The 25212-nt window shown below is 33.6% G+C and overlaps 1 protein-coding gene and 1 long non-coding RNA gene across 4 annotated transcripts in view; one reads left to right on the top strand and one right to left on the bottom strand.

Moving 5' to 3' along the window:
- The window catches only part of kcnip3b (Kv channel interacting protein 3b, calsenilin), a 47133-nt gene extending 26111 nt beyond the window's left edge, over positions 1-21022 (top strand). Inside the window, 8 exon segments of one of the 3 annotated variants that reach the window (NM_200782.1) lie at positions 6167-6169; positions 12101-12225; positions 12305-12374; positions 15326-15396; positions 15638-15745; positions 16502-16606; positions 16685-16747; positions 20676-21022. In NM_200782.1, coding sequence (NP_957076.1) covers positions 6167-6169; positions 12101-12225; positions 12305-12374; positions 15326-15396; positions 15638-15745; positions 16502-16606; positions 16685-16747; positions 20676-20723 — 593 coding nt within the window. In that variant the 3' untranslated portion in view covers positions 20724-21022. 3 annotated transcript variants of the gene reach the window in all.
- A 509-nt stretch (positions 21023-21531) lies between these two features.
- On the bottom strand, positions 21532-23492 carry LOC137490372 (uncharacterized). The gene is made up of 3 exons (XR_015501093.1): positions 23419-23492; positions 22774-22821; positions 21532-21919 (listed from the first exon to the last, which is right to left on the bottom strand). It is a non-coding gene; the product is annotated as an uncharacterized LOC137490372 (long non-coding RNA).
- Positions 23493-25212: the final 1720 nt, after the last annotated feature.

Raw genomic sequence — 25212 nt, 5'->3', positions numbered from 1 at the left:
TAGGCGACGCAGTGGCGCAGTAGATCACTTCACAGCAAGAAGGTCGCTGGTTCGAGCATCGGCTGGGTCAGTTGGTGTTTTTGTGTGGAGTTTGCATGTTCTCCCTGCGTTCGCATGGGTTTCCTCCAGTTGCTCCGGTTTCCCCCACAGTCCAAAGACATGTGGAACAGGTGAATTGGGTAGCCTAAATTGTCCTTAGTGTATGAGTGTGAATAAGTGTGTGTGGATGTTTCCCAGAGATGGGTTGCGGCTGGAAGGGCATCCGCTGTGTAAAAACATGCTGGATAAGTTGGCAGTTCATTCCTCTGTGGTGACCCTCTGTGGCGAGATGAATGAATATAATAATTTACAGAGGAAATATACCTGTGTTAAAAAATTTTTACCAAATGTTTTATAAAGTATTCCATACACCTTCACACTAAGAGCAGTTGTTAGTATTTTTTATGTTTTTGTGTTTTTTTCTTTCTTTGATTCTTTTCAGCTTAGTCCATTTATTAATCTGGGGTTGCCACAGGGGAATTAACTGGGGCTTGGCTGGGGTTGCCACAGCCAACTTTTCCAGCATATGTTTTACGCAGCGGATGCCCATCCAGCTGTAACCCATCACTGGGAAACCTATACACACTCGTTCGCACAAATACATACACTACGGACAATTTAGCCTACCCAATTCACCTGTACCACATGTCTTGGGACTGTGGGGCAAACCAGAGTACCCGGAGGAAACCCACGCAAGCGCAGGGAGAACATGCAAACTCCACACAGAAACGCCAACTGACTCAGCCGAGGCTCGAACCAGCGACCTTCTTGCTGTGAGGCGACAGCACTACCTACTGTGTCACTGCGTCACCCTTTTTTTTTTTCATTTTTTTTTTTCATAATTTTTGTATTAAGTTTTAGTCATTTTAGTACATCATACACAAAAATGCTAACTATGTTTTTGGTATCAACATTAATTAAAAGAAATTATTTCAATTAATGTTTATTTTGAAAAAGAAAAATGATTTTTTGATGTAAGCCCAGCATATACTTCAGTTTTCAAGTTTACATTAGCGCAAATTTACAAGTATCTTCCATTTGTTTCTGTAGTTTTAATTAACTCCCAGGTTTTTATCTTAAAGGTCACCTCGAATTAAATAGTAAAGTTTTTTTGGTTGTCATTATCAAAATGTTTTACGTTTATCTATAAACTACTGAAATTCAAGAGTTACACAATTACTTAATTTAATAAGATATAAGTATTCAAATCTGTATATCACTTCTGCCAAAATGGATCAGTAATTTTTGACATCACCTCATATTTCATCCTTTCATCAATTCTGACCAATCAAATGCTTTCTAGTATCTGAAGCTGTTGCAGTCCCACATCCAACAAAGCCACTTCAGGGGACATTTAAGATTTCTTGTTTGCAGACAGATGTTGAAGACAGAGTTCAAAGAGTTTTGAAGTTAGTTTTTCTGGCAAGCTTGAGGCTTGTGTCTTGTCTTTATGTATTGATTTGCCCCGACTCTCTGATGCCGGTGCCCGCTTTAAACTCATGCATTAATAAGTGCAAACTCATCAGCAATCATATTTCCCCTCCTGCACTCAGGCCTATGATGACTGAACTTTTTCATGTTTTAGTGATTAAACTCTGATGCACTGTTCACATATTAGGATAAACTAATACCATTTTAAAATTAAATGATAAGGGTCGTTCACACCAAATTTGATAACTATAAACATAGATTTAAAAATCATTCTGAATGTTAAACAGCAGGCTGATTTCACGCCACTGCTATAACTATAAAGATATTGGGGAATTATATCTCTAGGATAATTTTCAGAACAATTTATTCCATCTAATATACAGTTAAACCAGTTTATTAAGCTGGAATCTACAGAAATATAATTTAAATACAGACTACATTGTGGAGGAAGTCAGTGCTTTTTTAAAGACTATTTAAAGATTACGACTATTTTGGAAACAGTTGGCTATACAGAGAATGGAATCATAAAAATGTACATGAAAGCTATGCAAGCCAAGCTAGCAAATTGAAGTATAAAAATAAAAGTACTTCTGGTATCCAGTATAGTTTTGGCATTTTGTATAGCTTCCTTTGAAAATGCTGGCTGAAAATTATTGGTAACACTTTATTTTGATGGTCGTTTGAGTATTAGTAGACTGTCTGCTTAATATCTGTTGATATTGCTCCTTCAACAGACATTTAACTCACTGTAAGAAACTTTGCAAGTACATGTCAACTTACACTAAACCTAACCCTAACCAGAACCCTAACAGTCTACTTATAATCTAATGTGTAGTTGGCATGTAGATGCAATGTAACTTAAATTCAACAAATGGACTATCAAAATAATGTGTGACCAAATTATTAATTAGATAGATTACAGATAAAAATGCTGGCTGAAAATAATTGATTGGCTAGATTACAGATAGAAATGCTGGCTGGCAATAATTAATTAGATAGATTACACTAGCTGGATTCACTGGTCTGATGCATTAGAAGCATTGTACTCTAAGGACATCTGCTTGTTACATGGAGGGAAATGCCAAAAGCATAACCTAAAGGCTGATTTATACTTCTGCATTGAGTGATCAGAGTGTAGATGTGCATTTATACTTCTGCATGCTGTTTGTGTTGCTCTGCAATAGCACTTCACAAACGCTAGCTGGGAGTAGGTTTTTATGTTCCTCTGTGTCAAGTTTCTTCGCAGGTGTTATGTTTTTCTGAACGCTATGTTTATAGTTAAAACTCGCTCATTTTCAAGCGGGAATAAACAACTTTCATTATAAGGTAAACATAATGTACCAGTTTCCATCTAGAGCTACTTTACTGCATTCTGAATGATTTTGAGATATTAAGCATCAAAGTTTTTGCATTTCAAACAAATAGTATGTGTGTATCATTTGTTTTTTAAATAGTCTTAAAATGTAAACAACTGATAAAAACATCCCATAATGTAAATAAGTTGTCATATAATAAGAATGTCAATAACTCAATTTTGACAAAAATGTCAGATAGAACCTTATCATCCTAAACTGACGATTTGTAAACATTCACATCAACAGGTTTGCGTAGCTGTTGGTCCCACCCACACTAGTCACAGCTACCAAGCCAACCAATCACAGAGCTTGCACTATGTGTTGTTGCGACTTTAAGTTTTTTGAGAGGTGCACAAAGTGTACATATGTGTAGCGTATGTTTGCGCTTGACGCAGAAGTATAAATCAGCCTTAAAGGGCCATGAAACCCCCTCGTTTCAGCAGGGTGTTTTCACACCTCTGCTTTGGAAAAAGTCAGAAAAGTGGGCGTGTCCAGCTCTGTTTAGGGGGGAGTGTCGGAGGAAGAAAAGAGGCTTGGTGTGGGAGTGTCTATTTGGGCGCGCTAAATTTCAGAGTCAAAACACACAACCATAGCGGACAATGTGACTGTGTTTACATGGACATCTGTTGTCGAATTATTTGCCAAATTATTAAATGGTGGACTTTAACTGCAGTTTGGCTCTTTCATTCAGGGAATTCATTCATGTCCCTCCCGACAAACAAGATATTTGATTCGAGGATCTGCTCTAAGCGTGTATTTTTCATGCAATGTTTGATACCGCACGGCAAAAAAGAGAAAAAAAAACTAAGCATTTCCCGGAAACTTAGATGCACACGGCAGGTAGCGTCAAAAAGCCACGTGTGTTATTCCGGTCACAAAATCCAACACGAGGTTATAGTTTGGTTGTAACTGTTAGTGCTAACTTGTTTACGCTGGTGCAATAGTTTGTTTGATACGAATAAAATACGAACTGAATAAACAAAGAGCACTGGTCGCTCACTTACCAAATCTGTAGAGACAGGACAATCCACAGCAACTAGAGCCGCGTCTTTATGAAGAGGAGACTACAAGCGAATCCAGATCTCAGCGTTTGCAGATGAGAACAGCTCTCAGGTAAACAATAATCCTCCTTAGACACGTAAGTTATTGTTGTCGCGCGTCGCGTACACTGTTAATCCACGCGTGAGTCTGCGCTCTCACAGAGAGAAAATGAAAACAAAACTTAACGGCAGCAAACAATAAAAGCAACACTTCACGCTTGTTTTGCCAACACAACGTGGCGTCTCTGCCGTCTACACTCTGACAGCAATGAATATTAATGAAGTTGCACAATTGAGCGCGCTGATTGGTTTAAACCAAGCCTTACTCATGCATTAATGCATCACACTGTAAGACGTAATAAGACTCACTCTGGCACAGACGCCCAGTCTGCACGCTGGAATACACGCTATTATGTCATGACCGTGACGCAGCTTCAAAAATTCGTTTCAAACAGGAAGTACGAATTTGCTTGAAATAAAGCAAAAACAACCAATTTACACTTTTTAGTGAAATATAGGTGTCCTAATAGTGTTTTTAGCAGTGTGGGACACATATACGACTGTCAACAGCTCAAAAAATGTGTTTTGGTGTTTCGTGACCCTTTAAACATAAGTCCATACTATATAATATGTGATAAACAGTAAGCAAACAGAGAAGTATGTTTCAGCCAAATTCATAGTGTTCGAAAAACAGTAGGCGAAAAGTTTGTGGATGAGGAGTGAAGTAGCGCAACTGATGCGGGTAGGTCATATAATAATGATAAATGTTGTATGGTCAGAGTTCCATTCATACTAATCATGTTCATACTATATAGAACGTACTTTTCTAACAGTCGTGTAGTAAAGTCATATTCAAATGTAGTACCAACTCGAGTTTTATACGATTTCGGACGCAGCCATATTGTTCATCAGTAAACTGATTAGAACACAGCACAAATTCGGGGCTATAGTGTGGTATTGTTGTGAAAATGAACTTTATTTAAAGTATTTATTCCACACAGCCTTATCACTAAGTAGTAAAAGTGATTTTTGTTTGGGAGAAGGGGGTTAAATTTTTCCCAAGGTTGCGTAAGAGCGACAACAGCTTTATACACAATGCACTTTTGGATTTAAATGGCAGCTGAATGTTTTCATTCACTTTCCGCTGTGTTATGGTTCAAAAAACCATAGTAGGGACTTTTTAATAAGCTTGTTTGTTAGCATCTGTCTAAAGTTACCAGTAGCTATGTTTCCATCCAAAGATGTGAACTAAATTTATGCACAAAACTGGATTATTACATAAAAGACGTGCAAATAAAGCAGCGTTTCCATCCAATAAGTCAAAGAGAACAAAATCGTCACTTCCTCATTATCTGATGCCAAATATCAGCAGTATAAACGGAATTTGCTGCGGTAGGAGAAGCTTTATGAATCTTTTCCTTATTTAATAAATAACTTGCACCTCAGAAGAGGATGCCATCATGCAATGAACATTACATTACATTACCAAAATGCACATAAAAATAAGTGGATGGAAACATAGCTATTGTCTCTGACTGTCTTCACAGAGACCTGAGCTGTTTTTAGATTTATGCTTAAGCATGCTTACATGCTTACTTTGCACTGTATAGTCATGTGCAAGTGAAGATAAGAGAGTTTTAAGAAATAGCGTTTATTAGCAAGGGTCAGCTTATTATTAATCAACTTTATGGCAACTACTTGTGAGAATCACTTGTTTTGTTGTTTCTGGAGTGTCAGAATGAAAGCGTGTAAAGGCCAGCTGTTTTCTGGAAAGCAGCAGCTCATTTGCATTTAAAGAGACACAGAAAAATGCTGTTTTTAATGAGAATTTTGATTAGCTACAGTATCATAAATGATTTGTGGGGTATTTTGAGCTGAAACCTCCACATTCTGTGTACTCCAGAGATTTATTTGACATTCTATAAAGAAGGGAGTAATATGTCCCCTTTGATCAAAAATATGAAATAGTATTAAATAACTGTGACAGATGAGTTAAATAATGGACTTCCAGTGCTCATCAGACAGCAGTGCACTTCAGGATCAGCGCCATTTTAAACGCTGATCAGGAAAACAGAGCTGCAAACATTACAGAAAGGCACAGTCAAGATTTTCACATCGTTTTTACACACGGAAGAGCCATAAAATAGTCATAATGGCCTTCCGCTAATGCATAAACACTTAAGAGCAGGTTGAGTGAAGCAGACTGAAACGGTAACATCACAATACCTTATAGAGGTTTTAATAGGAGATCTCCTCATAGAGATGCTGAGGATGAACATTATTAGGCAAGTTTAATTTTAGATGGTCTGGTCAGACTGCCAGAGTCTGACATCTGATCAAGTTTGTTGAATGTCTTTTATTTAACTTCTATTATTTGTATGTTTATTGATTTTTTTATATTGATTGATTGATTTTTCTTGTAACTTTATAATGTATTTTTAAAATGTGTAATAATGCATTTTTTAAAGTAAATTTTATTTAGGTGATTTATTAAGTTTTACCTTTTTTAATTGTGTTCATTTATCATAGGTGTTTTGAAAATGTGTATGCATTTATTTTATGTTTTGCAATTATTAAATAGTTTATTTGTATTTATTTATTTACTCATTTTATTTATTCATATATTTATTTATTTATTTATTCATATATTTATATATTTAATTATTATTTGTTTGTTCATTTATTTATTTATTTACTCATATTAATAGTTATTTATTTGTTTATTTTTATATTTACTCATTTTAGTTTTTATTTAATTATTATTTATTTGTTTATTTACTCCTTTTATTTATTTATTTGTTAATTGATTGATTTTTAATTCATTTATTTACTCATTTTATTTATTTGTTTCTTATTATTTATTATTTACTTAATTTAATTATTTATTTTTATTTATTTACTCATTTTATTTATTTATTTAAATATTATTTATTTATTTACTCATTTTATTTATTTATTATTTATTTGTTTACTCGTTTTGTTTATTTATTTACTTTTTATTTATTTATTTATTATTTTAAATTTTAAAACTTATTTACAATATATTTTAATAACATTTATTAATTGCTTATTTATGTTGTACATGTGTTTGAATAATAATAATAATCATTAATATTATCATTATCATTATTATTATTATTATTATTAATGTACTGGCTACACTAAAGCATGCTTGGTCATTATAACCCAGTTTTGGGTACAATGTGGACAACCCCACCTGTTTTGTTAAGAAGTGTAAATTAAATTTTAATTAAATTGTACAAAATGTACCCTACATTTGGTTTGCCATATTTAACCCATCGTTGGGTTACATCAACCCTGCATTTTTTAAATGCAATTGTTTATTTATCATTTTTATTAATTTATCACTATGCAATGACAATATAACTGCAAAAAAAAGATTTTATTGTTTTAAAAATTTAAAACAATAAAACTCATTGATGCACCAATCGAACATTTAAAACCCATTAGGTTGCTCAAAATTATATCCAAAAATGGCTTCAAACAACCCTGTGTTGTTTATCGAATGGCCACTATAGAGTGCTTTAACTGTACAAGTATTGGTGTATCCTGTAAGTAAATGAAGATGCTCAGATTATGGCTGGCTCATCACCGCTGTACATTACAGCTGGAGAGAAAAGAGGGAGTGTCTGAGGCTTTCACAAACTCTGTGGAAAGCAAAGCTGCCGGACGTTTCCACATGGACGTGAAGAAACTCCTCGCTTCAACCGGTTTTAGTTGTAGAAGTGTCCATTACACAGACATTAGCATCCCGTTTACAGCCGTGGTTTGTTTATAGCTGTCAATACACCTTCTAGTGTCCAGTTAACCACCATTGGTTTGGGAATGAAGACTTTGAGAACTTGTTGCTGGAAGGAACACCGCTGATCTGGCTTTTAGCAAACATAGCATGAGCTCTTGATTTCTCTGGGTTTTGTGTATTTTGCATTGGCTGTGATGGCGATTCAGGGTATGGAGTTGTTTGCGGTGGCTGTGGTGATTCTTATGTTTGTTTTGGTGCTCAAGCAGTTTGGCATGAGCGAATCGCTGGGGGACGGTAAGAATTTTGGTGTTGACATTGTTTTTTGTTTAGATTTTTTTTTTTTTGTGAAAATGGATGTAGTAGATGTTTATATCAGAGTAGATTATTTAAAATGACTTGCATTTGTGTAAGCGGATATGTGTATAGTATGCTACTGTTTAAAAGTCTTGTGCGCTCACTGCATTTATTTCGACCAAAAATTCTGACATATTGTGAAATATAATTTATTTTAAATTAAATATTTTAAATGACACAACTTGAATCATTTTAATATGCTGCTTTGGAGTTTAAGAAATCATTTTGGATCGCTTATTTTAAGCACAATAACAATTATTTCGTGGAACACATTGATGTATGCAAAATTATGTATAGAAAAGCATTTATTTCATATAAAATATTTTGTAATATTGTGAATTTGTTAATATGAACATTTATGATAAATTTAATGCATCTTTGCTGAAAACTGAAAAATACTGTACTCACTGACCCTAGATTTTAAAAATGCTCAAAATTGGCCACATAAAGTTTGTTTTGAATTAAATAATAGTGCTTAATTTAATTAATAGTTTAAAATGTTTCAATTCAAATGACCTTTTATAATTATTTCATTTAAGTTACAGCCAAATAAAAGAGTGCTAGGTGATAACTTTGAGCATTTTTAACAAAAAAGTAATTTAATTATTTGAATTTGATAAATGAATTTAATAAATTAATAATCTAGTTTAGAAACTTACATGCACTTAATTAAAATTTTATTATAAAATTTGTATTTTAATTTGTATTTCATTATAAAAATAGCTCTTAAAAGTTAAAAATAAATAAGTCAACACTTTAGTTTAGGTCACAATTCATGCTATTAACTACTGGCTTATTACCTGCCTACTATTAAGATATTACCTGTTCTTTAGTAGATTTAAAGTATGATCTTATTCTGCATCCCTAATCCTACTCAAAAACCTAAAGTCAACTACTACCTTACTAATTAGTAGTTTATTAAGCTAGTAGTGTTAGATAATGGTTTGTTGTGAGCTAAACTAAAGTGTTACCAAAAATAATTGAAAATGTTATTAAATAAAGAAGAAGAAGAAAATAATAAAAGAAAAATAGAATAATTTTACAAATTCTTTTAAAATCTAAAGTTAAATAAGTGGCTTTATAAAAGTCAGACATTTTCTAAATAATATTTTTGGACCATTTAATTATGGACAGTTTTCAGAGTATACAATAAATTATTTTTTTGTCTTTACACAAGAAAGATTGAGGTCTATCTCACAGGAATTATCAAATTTAGGGATTTAAAATAAACAACATTTTGTGGTCAAATAGGTTAATTAATCAGATTTAATCTGTTAATACATATCTTGCAAGGTAACTGCATGTGGAAGCATCTAACTGAAGAGGAAAAGTTTTGATTGTTAACAGACTGCGTGTAAACTGAAAATTATATTATATATGAACTAATATATTCATTTAATGCCATCTTTGAACAATCCAACTAACATGTTGTTGTTGTTTTTTTCCCATTGCTTTCTATTTATTTCCTCTCCAAATCTCTTCCCATTCTTCTTTATGTTGTCTCGTGTATCACAGATGGTGAGTAAATGTCAAATAAATCAGCGCTTCTCAACCAATGTCTCTTAAAAGTTGCAGGAAAAAAAATAGCTTGCTATTTAAAGCCAATTTAGGCAGATCTCAGTCAAAGCAGTTTGCATTAACTGACCTGAATTAAGTTCCAAACCACCATGAGTATTTTTAAAATACAAAAAAACAAGAAATTCTGAAGAATGTTAGCAATATTACAAGTATAAAAAAAATACAATATTGTAAGTCAGTGGCTACCGATTTCAAACATTCACGATCAAAATATCTTCTTTTGAGACATTCAGAAGAAACTCAGCAGGTTTGGAACTATCTCTTAAGGATGTCTGATTCAATTGAAAAGTTAAACCATTTAGAGTAGGTATTGAGTGCATTGTCCCTACTTGATTCCAGTGAAATTTCTGTCCTGTGAACTAAAATCAGTTGAGAATCACTGATATCTGAATTCTCCCAGTCTCCCATTTGTCCGTCTTTTCAAATGATCCTCTCCTGCACTTTTGTCTTTCAACCCCAAATATGTGGCTGATTCTATGATTGAAGATCAATTTTGCTTTTTAAAATGTAAGTAAAAAACCTGTTCACAAGTGTTTTCGACACAATCTCAGGCAGCTTTTAACTTGGCTTTTAAACTGGCTAGTTTGCATTAATTTGTCTCATTCATATATTTTAGTATGATTTGCTCATCCCCTAACAAGGATCCCCCATACAAATTAAATCAAATGAATTTGTACCAATTTTTTTTTGTACCAAAAAGCCTTTTTTTTGTGTGTGTGTGACGTAAAAATTTCCTTGTGAGATCAGCCTTGGTGTATCAGTATCTTATTGAAATAACTTCCTTTTTTATGTTTAGACTTCTTTGGAGTATTTTGTCAATTCTGTTATTGTCAGCTTTTACTTTTACACTCTTGTTACTTTTATAATACTTTTTAAATACATGATTTCATTTTTGTCATGTGTCTCTTAGCATTTTTGCTGGTAATGTGGGATTTCTGACATAAAGCCGGTTATAAAGGCTAAGTAACAATGTAAAAAAGTCAACTTAAAATGTTAAGGCGATCAGCTTTGAGTTTACTCAACTTAAATCAAGTCAAGCAGTACTTGGGTTGAAAGTTGAGTCAACTCAAAAAAGCTCTGTAGCAAATTGCCTTTCAATTCTGAGTTGAGTCAACTTATTTTTGTTTACAGTGCTGTTACTTAGCCTTCATAACCGGCTTTAAGTCAGAAATCCCACATCACCAGCATAAATGCTAAGAGACACATGACAAAAATAAATCATGTATTTAAAAAGAATTCAACAAGCCAATGTAATCAGTGATTTATTCTATTTTTCTTTTGATCTTGTGGCAGCAGTAATGAAACAATGTGAACTGTTTTTTTTTTTTTTCTAGTCATCCCATGTTACATCAGTCAAACTAACTAAAATATTTAGGGTAAACGTGTTATAATTGAAAAAAATATATATCATGTTAAGACATGATTAACTTATTAAAATGTGTTAAAGTAACATAACATTTGTCTGATCCCCATGGCTCTACAATGGTAAAAAAGAATTCAAAATTGACCCAATACAAACCATTACGATAGGCTAAGATTGGCAATGAAAATTCAGAGAAGTGGTTCGACCGGCATACTAAGAGCCGTGAAATAATAATAAAAAAAAAAATTCAAACATTTGTGGTCACACTTTACAATAAAGTTTGATTAGTTAATGTTAGTTAATGTATTTACTAACATGAAGTAATTATGAACAATACAGCATTTAATAATCATAATTCAATATTTACTAATGCATTATTGACATCCAAAGTCATGCTTGTTTACTTTAGTTACCACACCGTGAGGTAACATGAACTAACAACGAACTACTGTTTTTTAATAAACTAACAATAACAAATAAGTATAGATGCTGTAATTAACGTATTGTTCTTTGTTTGTTTATGTTAGTAAATGCATAATCTAACATTAACTTATACAGCCACAACTAATACTAGTGTTGCCTTGGCTTTTGGTACAATAAAAGAGCTATTGCAAGATTAATGGACACAAATTTGTATCAATTTACTATTTAGACATTTAATAATGTTGTCAAAAGAAAAGCACAACAAAATGTTTACATTCCACAAATGGATGGAGAAAGTACACAAATGAAAACAATAAGAAATCATGATTTTCATCTACACTACTAGTCAAAGGTTTGTGAACTTTATCTTTTTGAAATAACCTTTTCTACCAAAAATACAGCTTCAGATCTTATTAATAATACATTTTCAACTACATTCAAAAAGGAAACGGTTTATAAATTGTAATAACAGTGTGCAGTTTTACACTTTTTTTTTAGTTCGAATCAAAAGCACAGACTAAAATAAGCTTCTCTCAAAAACATTATGATCCTACACAATTGCCTAAAGTATACATAAGACATTATTTTGCATTAAAATATTATATTGTTAAGGCCTGTAACATATTGTGATTAAACGAAGGCACTAGAAAGCAAGTTTTCCTGCAGTTGTAGAATCAGCCGTGTGTGTGTGTGTGTGTATTCTATGTGTTGTGCTTGTTTTCGGCCTTGTGTCAGTGGTCTCTCTCTCTGACAGACAGCACTGACAGTGAGCTGGAACTGTCCGCTGTTCGCCATCAGCCTGAGGGTCTAGAGCAGCTTCAGGCTCAGACTCAGTTCACCAGGAAGGAGCTGCAGTCGCTTTACAGAGGCTTCAAAAACGTAAGACTGCTCTGAAAGGAGTTTGCCCTGTCACTGATAAAGAGTTCCCTCAAGCTCTTGTCTTGTTTGTGATAAACAGGAGTGTCCCAGTGGACTGGTGGACGAGGAGACCTTCAAATCCATCTACTCCCAGTTCTTCCCTCAAGGAGGTAAAAGGGGGGATTGTCAGATTTTTCAACTCTAATTTGATAAGTGTGGATGTAATCTGGGTTCATCTAAATTAATATTGAGAATGCTACATATGCGTGATTCTAGAATTGTGAGTATTTTTACCTTCAAGATAAAATTTTTTTTAAACAAAACCTTTGATATGTTTTGAATAAAAGCAAGTTATAACAAATTATCTCTCAATATTTGTGTTTTATTCGGGTTTTTTATCTTTAATATTAACTTAAAGAAGCAGCACAGTGGCGCAGTGGGTAGCATGATCGCCTCACAACAAGAAGGTCGCTAGTTCGAGCCTCGGCTGGGTCAGTTGGCATGTTTGTGTAGAACATGAACATGCTTTGCTTGTTCACCCCGTGTTGCTGTGGGTTTCCTCCGGGAGCTCCGGTTTCCCCCACAAGTCCAAAGACATGGTGAAATGGGTGAGCTAAATTGTCCATATAGTGTATGAGTGTAAATGAGGGTGTGTAGATGCTTCCCAGTGATGGGTTGCAGCTGGAAGGGCATCCGCTGTGTAAAACATATGCTGGATTAGTTGTCGGTTCATTCCGCTGTGGTGAGCCTAGATTAATAAAGGGACGAGGCCGAAAAAGAAAATAAATGCAAGAATTAACATAGACACACACTTATGTTTTCTTTTTAAATTTAAGTTGTATGAAATAGACAAATTAAGTTAAAGTAACACAGAAAATTAAGGTGTGGTTACTAGAAAATGTAAGTTGAAGCAACTTGAAAATTTACATTTACATTTTACATTTAGTCATTTAGCAGACGCTTTTATCCAAAGCGACTTACAAATGAGGACAAGGAAGCAATTTACCAACCAAGAGCAACAATGAATAAGTGCTATAGGCAAGTTTCAGGTCTGTAAAGTCTAAGAAGGGAAGTAGTAGTATTAGTTTTTTTTTTTTTTTTTTTTTTTGGTACAGTTAGTGTGGTATTCAGAGAGGCAATTGCAGATTAGGAAGTGTAGTGGAGACTAAATAGTTGGTTTTTTAGTCGTTTCTTGAAAGTAGCGAGTGACTCTGCTGTTCTGATGCAGTTAGGGAGTTCATTCCACCAACTGGGCAGATTGAGCGTGAGCGTTCTCGAAAGTGATTTCTTTCCTCTTTGGGATGGAACCACGAGGCGACGTTCATTCACAGAATTTCAGTCGCGGTAACTAGAACAGATTAATTGTAGTAACTACACTGTAAGAAATGTTGCTTAAAAGTTTTTAGTTGAATCAAATAAACTTTTCTAGTCATCTCAACTCACATCAGTCAAACTGACTGAAACTATGAAGTTCAGGTTTGTACAGCAAAATATTTACTTGAAACATGATTAACTGATTAAAGTGAATTAAAGTTTAAAAAATAAAACATTTGTTAGCTTGACTTTTTCTCATGTACATTTTTACAGTGTAGGAAAAATGAAGTTATAGGAACTATTAAATGTAAGTTTTGCTAACTGGAAAAATTAAGTTGCGACAACTTGAGATATCTTTTTTTTTTTTTTAAAGCTGTGAGCTACTGCCAGCAATTTTGATGATTTTCACCTAAATTTGACGGCTTGCAGAAACCTTTCTTTTAGTTATATATGAGCGTACTATTCATTCATTCTTTTATTCATTTTCTTTTCGGCTTAGTAACTTTATTATTCAGGAGTTGCCACAGTGGAATGAACCGCCAACTTATCCAGCACATTTTTTTATGCAGCGGATGCCCTTCCAGCCACAACCCCTCTCTGGGAAACATCCACACACACTTATTTCACACAAACACTACGGACAATTTAGACTACCCAATTCACCTGTACCACATGTCTTTGGACTGTGGGGGAAACCGGAGCACCCGGAGGAAACCCATTCGAATGCAGGGAGAACATGCAAACTCCACACAGAAACGCCAACTGACCCAGCCGAGGCTCGAACCAGTGACCTTCTTGCTGTGAAGCAACAGCACTACCTACTGGGCCACTGCGTCGGCACATATAAATTATATCAATATATAGTTTTTAGTATAAGTTGTATCAACTAGAAAATTTAAGTTGTATTAACCATTCATGGCAGCACGGTGGCTCAGTGATTAGCACTGTCACTTCAAAGCAAGAAGGTCACTGGTTCGAGTCCCATCTGAACCAGTTAGCATTTCTGTTCTGGCATTCTGGAGTTTGCAGTAGCTGCATTAGCTGTATGAAGGAAAAGAAAAGGACTAAGCGAAAGGAAAATTAATGAATAACTATAAATGTTCATTTGCAGTAACAAAAAAATTAAGTGGCTGTAACTAAAGATATAATTGTAGTTTAAGTGTATAAATTAAGTAGCACTAACAAGACCAATTAAGTTTTAGGAACAAGAAAGAATGTAAGTTGCGCAAACTAGTAAATCGTAAGTTGTGGTAACTTGAAAATTTTAATTGTGCTAACTAGAAAAAAATAAGTTGTAATTGAAAACTTAAGATAGATCTTTAATAAAATTACTTTTTAAAATTGAATATAGTTTTCAATTTTGGAAAAGTCTAAATTAGTGGTTCTCAAAGTGTGGTACGTGTACTGCTAGTGGTACGTGGGCTTCCTTCTAGTGGTACGTGGAGGAATGAAATATGTCATGTACATGCTACACACATTTCAAAATTTATCAAAAATTATGTATATAATATGCCATATATGACATATAGCCTATATTTCTGAGGTAATCTGCCACATTTTTTTTAACTGTGCGGAGTTGTAGCTGCTTTACTGGGCCTACTACACTACTGAATTTCAATACTGCTCATTTTGGTGGTACTTGGAGAGAGAATTTTTTTCTGAGGTGGTACTTGATGAAAAAAGTTTGAGTACCACTGGTCTAAATAATGTATGAATTGGTGTGTCTAATCTTTTAAATAGCAGTAAAACTGCAAAATCTAAAATGTTTGGCGAAATACATTTATTATTACCAATTGCTCTTTTCTAGATGCGACCACATATGCACATTTCCTTTTCAATGCCTTTGACATGGACAGAAATGGCTCAATACGATTTGAGGTGAGGAACATTATTAAAGACTATACTTGTCATTTCAACTTCCATATTCTTTAACTCCATTCAACTCAAACATTTTAATTTTTTTTTATCACATATCCAGATTTTGAGAGGATAACTCCAGAAATTACTACTATTTGATTTACACTTACATCCATATGTTATATCAATATCCATATGATCTTAACAAATTGTACATTTCAGAGAAAATTTACCTGAATGTAGTTTTGTGCTTATTTGGCAGGACTTTGTAATCGGCCTGTCTGTTCTGCTTCGAGGCTCGGTGACGGAGAAACTGAGATGGGCCTTCAACTTATACGACATTAACAAGGACGGCTACATCACCAAAGAGGTACAGCAGACCAGCAGAGCTCACAGACTCATGACACATTCATTAGCCATTATTAAAGGGATAGTTCACTCAAAAATGAAACAAATCTGTCATCGTGTTTATTTCTCCTCCATTTGTTCTAAACCAGTATGAAGTTGTTGTGTCTTGTTGTTGTTTTTGTTTGTTTTGTTGAACACACAAGACAATATACTGAAGAAAAACTGGTAACTATTGAGTTCTGTAGTATTTGTTCTTGCTGCAGTTACGATTTAATAAGGTGTCTAAAAAATTATTGCTGGACCAGGTTGATGAGTAGAAATGAACAAGGAGATGCCAAAGTAACATTAATTCCCATAGTCAAACTACCAAGGCCAACAAATAATAGCGACATGGGAGCTATTTTCAATGTAGGAACAAATTATTAAAAAAAAACACAAAACAAAAAAAAGTACAATATAACTTATGTGGGGAAAAGCTACTAGAATGATGCCAAAGCAACGAAGTAAACAAATCCAAAAACCAATCAAAAAAAATAATATATATATATATGAAAAAGAAACCAAGACCTGATTGAGGGAAACAGAGAGGGCAAGAGACCCAGTGAATGTAGCTCTGACTATGGATGTCAATGGATTCCAACATTATTCAAAGTATCTTCTTTTAAACAAAGCAAAACAAAAAACTCAAACTGGTTTTGAACAAGTCACAGGTAAGTAAAAATGATAAACAAGTTTACATTTTTGAGTGAACTATCCCTTTAATTCTGGCTCTCTGCAGGAGATGTTGGCTATCATGAAGTCTATCTATGATATGATGGGCAGATACACTTCTCCTTGTGTCAAAGATGATGCTGCTTTTGAACATGTGGAGAAATTCTTCCAGGTAAACACTTTACGAGTCGAATATAAAGTTTTCTTTTCAATGGTCTTCTGAAAATCTGAAGAACACTTTGGTTTACAGAAAATGGACCGAAACAGGGACGGTGTGGTGACCCTTGAGGAGTTCATCGAGACCTGTCAGAAGGTATTGGAGGACAGAGAATCAAATCACATCTTGTATGATTGAATAGTTCATTGTTTGCTGTCCATTTCAAAGCTCTAATTCAAAAATCAAGTTAGAAAAGCAGATTTTGCTTGGGGGGAAAGTATAAGACTGGCCACTTTTAAGCATCTTCAATGCAAATGGGCATTTCAAAAAGAGATGGAAAATGATCATGAAGTATTAGGTTTGAATTGATTTGGCTGTAACTGGACTTACATTGTAATGTAAGTGGAAATTAGAGGAAAGCAAGAATATATGAGCTTTTTATTTATTGTTTTCATGTCTTTAGCTGTTTGAATTATTTATTACTATTTATTTAATGAATAAAATGATTAAAAAGCATTCCCTAAAACAAGCTAATTATGACATTTTTGAAATACTAATACAGGACAACAGAATATAGCAATTTGAATGAATGCACAACAAATTATTGCATTATAAATTAGCTCATGAATATATTATTTAGATGCCAATAAGAAGATAAAAATAGTCATTATACTAATAGTTTAAATACTAAACTCTGAGTTGTTTGGCTTAAAGATTTCAGACAAAAGCTGTTATATACACCTGTCAGTTTTAAGATTTAAGGCTTATGGACTTTTCATAATGTTTTTTTTTTTTCAGTCTAAAGAAAAAAAGAAAACACACACACACACACACACACACACACACACACACACACACACACACACACACAACTTTTATGGGATTCTTTGTCTGTAGATTTCAATTACAGTACATGTTTTAAAGGTCATTTTGTCTTTTTTGTCATTTGTCCTCTACTGAGCACTGTAAAAAACTCTTCTCTTTAACTAAATGATGAAATGTTAATATATCAATTTTTGAAGTATTAACATCTACATTTTACATTTGTAATACATGCACAAAAAACAGCACCCATAATGGCAACAAGCAGAAAATCGCATAATATGTGTTTATGTTTGATATTTGAATGTTCAGCAGTGTTATTCACACAACTGCTGAACACTATCATGGTACACCAAATTAATGAAATAAACATTATTTATCAACATTACATGTAACATAAAACTCTAATATTCATAAATAATTTAAAGTATGACTAATAAAAAACTGTAATGTCAACCACAACAACAAAAAAAAAATGAACTGGGTAACAGATTTTCACTGTGAATCTTTTATTTTCACCAGAGCCATAATTTACAGAGCAATAAATCTCCTAACAGCAAACTGTACAGTTTGATTCATATTATTTACTCGTATTTCTAGGGAGGTTTTAGAGTGAGATTTGTTCATACATAATTTACCTGATTATGTAAAAGATTTTGTTTTAAAAAAATATATAGTGTTTTTTGGGGGGAGGAGGGGGTGTTCACCATATTTAGAAAATTTTAAGTTATAAAATTAGATTTTTTCACAAATTAGATTTAAAAAAAATAAAATAAAAAAACATTTGAAACAAAAAATTAAATAAATTCTCCAAAAAATGTATCATGCACTATTCATATTATTCATCCACTATTCAGATTTTTTTGCCACTAGAAATATATGTAAAGTATTGCATAGTTAATTAAAGCCTTATTTAATTAAAGCATACTCTCATTTGCATATTTAAACTCAGCATTTTAGAAAACTTGTTTTATTAAAAAAAAAAAACTGATTCCTAATCAATTACCCGGAGAACAATAATGACAGCTGTTGTATCTTTTTTCCCATTTTCTTTTACTCCCACCAGGGGTATCTTTAATACAGGCTCATTCTGGAAATGTACCTCTATATTCGTTTCTGGTTAACACAAAATACGTCCCAGGAGCTATGTTTTTTTTTTTTTTGCAGTTTTTGTTTTTGCGAATCCACCAGAGGCTGCTATGTACGCTTTTTTAGATCTCAATTTTCTCTCTTGAGTGGCATTCGTTCCTGCTGTTCTTGTGTAAATCTATCAGAGGCCGCTGTCGACTGACTGTTTGACTGATTGAATGACTGATCGACTGACCCACCCTCCTCCTTCCCTAAACCAACCAATCCGCTTGTTAAGTCGTGAGGTATCAGTGACATATGGAATACTGTTTCCGGGTCCAAACCACTACTCATTTGAATTGAGAAAATATTCGTTTATGACCATTTTTTAGTCCTATCACACATTAAAGTGAATTTTAGATAAAATCATGGTACACAACAGTCTCTGAACTTGCTGCATCACAAATACCAAAATGTTAACAATTTATTTAAAAAAAACAAAAAAATAACTTTTTTGTCCATCGGATATTAGGCATGGATATATATATATATATATATATATATATATATATATATATATATATATATATATATTAAGGGTGTAACGATACGGGTTTTCGTATTGAAGCGTTTGGTACGAGACTTTCGGTTCGGTACGCATTGCAAACCGAATTATTCGATTCAGACTAATATCTAATAAGATAAAAGGGAATAAGTACAAAATATAATGTTGTCAGTGCAACAACCCTCAACATGGCATCCCAAATGACGTAGCAGACAACATTCTGCCTTCGCGCTTTCATGTTAAACAGTAAAACTTAGCTTTTGAACTCAGAATATTACTTTATTAAAGCATGCACTCGTTAGCAATATTGCAGCCTTCTGTGTGCTAGCCTGCTCACGCTGGCTCCACCCACATTGCCCCAGCAACCCTGGCCCCCGACACAAAACAGCCAATCTCAATAACCTGTTCACATATCACTACAACAGCCCACCTCCAAACCCACCTCAAACGCTACTCCAGTCAGGCACGCGCTACACTAGCTCGCAAAAATGGCTAGTAACATTAATGTAATCTTAGACGTCCCAAGTCTCCCGGAAGTTTTGAGAGTCTCCCACAAATGCATAGAGACTCCGGGATGCCCGCAAACGAATCATAATCTTCCGGAAATCGCGCATACATCCTCCCCCTCCCCAACACCCCCAACGGTCCTTAAATACATCACACACCCCTCTTCACCACATCCCTCCCAGCTCTTCAGGTACGTTGGGCACAACTCCCCCCTCATCAACTGGACACTCATCTTTCTGAAAAAAATAGGTCGAAACTGAAAAGCTCCATTTACAAACTCAATTGTTTTTTTCTTTTTATTTGTTTAATTACTACAATAATACATTTCTTTTTATAGGAAGCTTTTGGTTTTGATTATAAAGAAGGATTTGTTTTATTTGCTGCTAAGCAGAAACCCCTGAAGTATAGCTCAATCACTGTTTAAATTAAAAGAAAAAACTAACAAGATCATACTTTTATGATGTTAGTTTTAATACATAAAAAATTTAAATCACAAAAATCTTCTGGCTTTTTTCTTTTATTGCTGTATTGAAAACGTATCGAACCGTGACACCATTGATTTTCGTGATTTTCGAAAGTATAATTTTTTGTTTTACTTTTGCTTGTGTTAAAATCATTATTCATACAGTCATTATTTTCTATGAGCGAAAAATTTATACACCAAACTTTACGACTTAATTGACATTATTTACTCATACTGTATCCTTAGGGTATTCACAGAGGCATTTGCTCAAACATTATTTGGCTATTTACTTTGCATATCTAAACATAACATTTTAGAAAACTAAAAAAAAAGGTGATTCCTAATGTAATCAGTAACTGGAGAAGAGAGATAACTATTCATTGTTTTTTTCCCATTATTTTGTACCCCCTCCAGCAGTAATCTTGCCTTAAAGCAAAACAACAACAACAACAATAATAATAAAGCCCTTTATAAAGCTCATATAAAAAGCTGCCCATCATCCAGACAGACGCATGAGAGTGAATGTCAGATAAATGTCAGATTTGCGTTGGAACAGAGGTTGTTTCTGTCAGCGTGTGACAGCCAGACATTTTCTAAACTCTCTCTCTCTCTTTCTCTCGAACAATAATCCTGGACTGACGCTGTTTCTCTTTCATCAGGACGAGAACATCATGAGCTCCATGCAGCTGTTTGAGAACGTCATCTAGAGCTCAGCATGAATGATCCTCCATCAAACTCTCTTCACACACACACACAGACACTTGTGTTTTCTGTTATCTCCAGCATGTGAATGAGTCTTTTGATTGATTGTAATGAATGCTGTGCACAGTTGTCTGCGAGAGGGGATACTGCAGTATGTTGCCGTTTCGATGCTCATTTGTATATATGTAGATAATGTCTGTGCTCTTCAGTTTCTGCCTGGATTAATGAACGTTCGCATGTTTGCCTGCTGTTTGTCTGAGCCGTTGTCATTTTGTACAAAGGAATAAAGGCAAATGTGAATGAATCCTTCATGTGTGGATGTTCTTACAGTGGTGTGTGAGATATTGATACACAGTAAAAAATGTTACTTAGATCTAACTTATAAAAAGTGAGGCAAGTGGTTGCATCGAACGTTTTAGGTTGATTCAACTTCCAGCCTTTTTTAAGTATTTTAAACACTAAAACATTGCTTAAAACAAATGCAATAAAATTAAGTTGAGCCAAATAATATTTCTAAAATTACTCAAATCAGATAAACTTACTTTTTTTGTTAAACTTAACTTACTTATACATTGCTATATGTTGACTGTACTCATTTTAATTAAGTATTATGAACTTAATGATCTAAATAAAATTAACCATGCATATGTCATTTAAAACAAATTTAATTGACTTCTGGCTGTAACCTCAGAAAATAAATCGGCGTTTCTATATTGTAAGCACAATATACACTAGTAAACACAGATAAACAGACTTTCCTGTCAATAACAATTAAATAAGAATGGGAAGATGGATTAAAGACCATAACATGTATTCAATATCAATCAATGTTCCTTTTAATAGTGACTACAAAATAGGCCATTAATGTGGCTACACGTACACAATACATAAATAAAAACATTAATAATACCAGATCCTATTGAGAAATCATCCAAGGCAACTCAGTGAGGAGATTTGCATATTTTGATGAAGATTTTGGATGCATAATGTCCAGTCCCACAAAGAGTCTCTAATACATCTTAAATGTATACAGTTTTGATGGATACTTGAAGTCGAGGACATCGGTAAGTCCAAACAGGAGCCATCATGCATTTGACAGGTTTGGCAAACCTCTGACAGTCCTATGATAATCCAAACTGTGTTGGGCTGATGGCAAATTTTTCCCGTGGGCAGCCGCATGCACCTCTGATTCCTCACAACTCTATTGGTAGAGACAAAAAGAAACAGGAGTTCAGGTGGTTGCTACCAAACAACATTAAATAGCTAAATACTAAATAGAAAATAACTACAAGTGAAGTTACAAAAGTCCAGTGAGAATGATGCATGGATGAAACACCTTAGTTTATCAGTTAAAAATTACCTTAGTTAAAATTACCTAACTTTTATTTAAAAAATAAAAAAGGTTATAGAGGTTGTGTAATTACATTATTCCAGGTGTTTTTAGTTATCAAATTTTAAAGAAAACTGTGATTTTACTCAGTGTAACAGTGCATGTCATTGTGGTTTCCTGTCAATCACAGAATTGTTAAAATTTAGGTATTACATTTTTTTGTTTATTTTGGCAACTTATAAAGCATAAGAATGTGTATTTAATTTAGATATTAAAACTGTTTGAAAACGGCTATAAGAAAATTATAGAATACAAATTCTATAATTTAATTGCCATCTTCATTTTGCACCAAACTTTGCACGTCATAATACAAATTTTATTAAATAAATAAATAAATACATTGCCATTTTACACATTACATTAAGGTTTACATTAAATTTTTGCTAAAGCTACATTTAATTGACTTTTTCTTCAAATTTAATGTCACTGGCAAATGACAGTTCAGTGATTCAGTGTTATCAGTTAGCTTTATTGAAAGACTGACAGATAATAAGAAACTGCATTAGGATATTTTTATACTGTTTTTACTGTTGCACACATAAAAAAAATCTTCAGATATCAAATGTAAGTTAATTCTATGGAGCCCACTATTGTTTGCAATTTTACCAATGTTTTACTTACCTGCAAATAATTATAGCTGTAATTGTATCTAATGTTTTTCTTACCTGGATGTGAAGTTTGAAGATCCACAGGTAACAAAATCACTTTGGTATCTAAAGACCAAGAACATGCATTTTAGAATGAGGTGCATACAATTTAAATGGTTCTGTAAACATCAGTAGTAAATGTAATTTAAGTTAAAATAAATTGTAAATCTGTAATTTATTCACTATGCAGCATTAAAAAACTTATGGACTAAATCTCTAAAACACAAACTTTAAGTTATACTTTCTCTTACGTTAAACACAAACTACTTAACTGTTGCATACGTTTCTGAATTTAATATCCATCCTTAATGTGCTGCTATAACTTAGGTGAGCTAACTTTAGCTAAGTTAGCGCTAACAAACTGAACCCCCACACCCCGACCGCCCACCAGTGACCTTGTTAATCGGTTCTGCAACGTTAGTTTTACCTACTAAGTGTTTTAAAACTACTTTCACTATTTTTCTCAATAATATCACTTTTAATCGTTAGTATAAACTAGCGTTGGTTAGCGTTAGCCAACTTAGCTTTCCATGTGAGAGCAGTCTAACTGTTAACATACCTGAGGCTACAGTACAATTTACAAAGCTAAAACCTCACCTGCCTAGCGAAGACAGCAGTTTTGCATGACTTTACAATTATCATTCGGCTAAATTTGCAACTTACCGTGTTAATCAGATCCGCTGCTGGGAGCAGTTAATGTCGACCATTGCAGAAGCTGTGTCTGCCTGCTAAATCCCGGGCAATGAAAAAGGAGTCACGCCAAACTATTAAAATCACGTTTTATGAACACCTGCCCACATCGACAGCTGCTCTAATAAATTGTCTGTGTCAACTCACTTTTATAACATTTATTCTACACAATAACCACGTACAAAAATCTACTCAAATAAATTGCATTAGTTTTATTTAAAATATACAGTTATATAAAAACTGATATATTTTAAGTAAAGAGGAAGCAAATTTTATTTTTTTGGTATAAAACAAATAAAATTAACTAGATTGCAATTATTTAAAGTAGATAGTTCCAACTTTGTGAGTGTAGCACTTTTTACAGTGTATGTTTATACAATGATACATTTGATTTGAAATTAAAAACAAAAAGTGAAATTGAGGGCAATGCATCCCAACCTAATTATTATGTTCTTATCATATTTTATTTATTTCATCACATTTTATTGGGACAGACAGACAGACAGACAGACAGACAGATAGACAGATAGATAGATAGATAGATAGATAGATAGATAGATAGATAGATAGATAGATAGATAGATAGATAGATAGATAGATAGATAGAGAGAGTGAGGGAGAGAGGTGGGGGGCTCAAAAATTGCATTTCTTGTTTGTTCAAATGATATTTATATATGTAAAATTAGCTGAAACAATACAATTTTTGACTCTTGAGCTTTCCGGGGGGACAGCTTAATTGTTTTATGTTCAATCAACTTACATTTGTAAAAAAAAATAATCATTTAATCTAATTCCTTTATGTTGTCCTAACAAATCAATTGTTACCTAATTTATGTTACATACACAACTTGACTGGATAGAGAAACTCACAAATTTATGACGTTTGCTGTTTGTTCAAACTACTAAAAAATGAGCTGAAACAACACAAATTTTTTTTTGGGGGGGGGCAACTTAATTGTTTTATGTTATGTTCTGTTGTTTTATCAACTTCTCATAAAACAATGTTTTGTGAAACAAATCATAAAAACTGATAAGTTAATTCCTTCATGTTGTCCCAACACAAAACGATTGTGGAACCCTAGATAGATAGATAGATAGATAGATAGATAGATAGATAGATAGATAGATAGATAGATAGATAGATAGATAGATAGATAGATAGATAGATAGATAGATAGATAGATAGACAGACAGACAGACAGACAGTCAGACAGACAGACAGACAGACAGACAGACAGACAGACAGACTGACTGACTGACTGACTGACTGACTGACTGACTGACTGACTGACTGACTGACTGACTGATTGATTGATTGATTGATTGATTGATTGATTGATTGATTGATTGATATTTTTACAGTATATATCAATAGATATATACATAGATTGCTCTTATTGTTTGATTGTATTCACCGGTACGGTTTTACAATGGCATCACTCTCTGAACAAGAGATCAAGATTAACGTCGTATTTACTTTAGCTTCCACAAGGCGGCGATGCTGCGCTCAACTTTTTTTTTTCTTTTACCACAGTTAACTGATGACAGTTTGGTCAAACACGAAAGCAACCTTTCCATCTAATCATTGTTCTTCCGCACTTACCCGAACAAAGAGTCTTCATCTTTTTTTATTCAGCTCCCCTGTGTGCTTCATGAATGAGAACATACAGTGTTCATAAGTACAAGAGTGTCATAAACATTACAACCTTTAAACAGCTTCCTCTTTCCTCAGGTAGCTTCCTTCAGCATTAAAAACCCACCCTTTCA

This window comes from Danio rerio, chromosome 10, assembly GCF_052040795.2.
Source record: "Danio rerio strain M-AB ecotype USA chromosome 10, GRCz13ab, whole genome shotgun sequence".
In the NCBI taxonomy this organism is placed as follows: Eukaryota; Metazoa; Chordata; class Actinopteri; order Cypriniformes; family Danionidae; genus Danio; species Danio rerio.
Note: the sequence above shows the minus strand (reverse complement) of the source record. Positions and strands in the feature narration are given on the sequence as shown.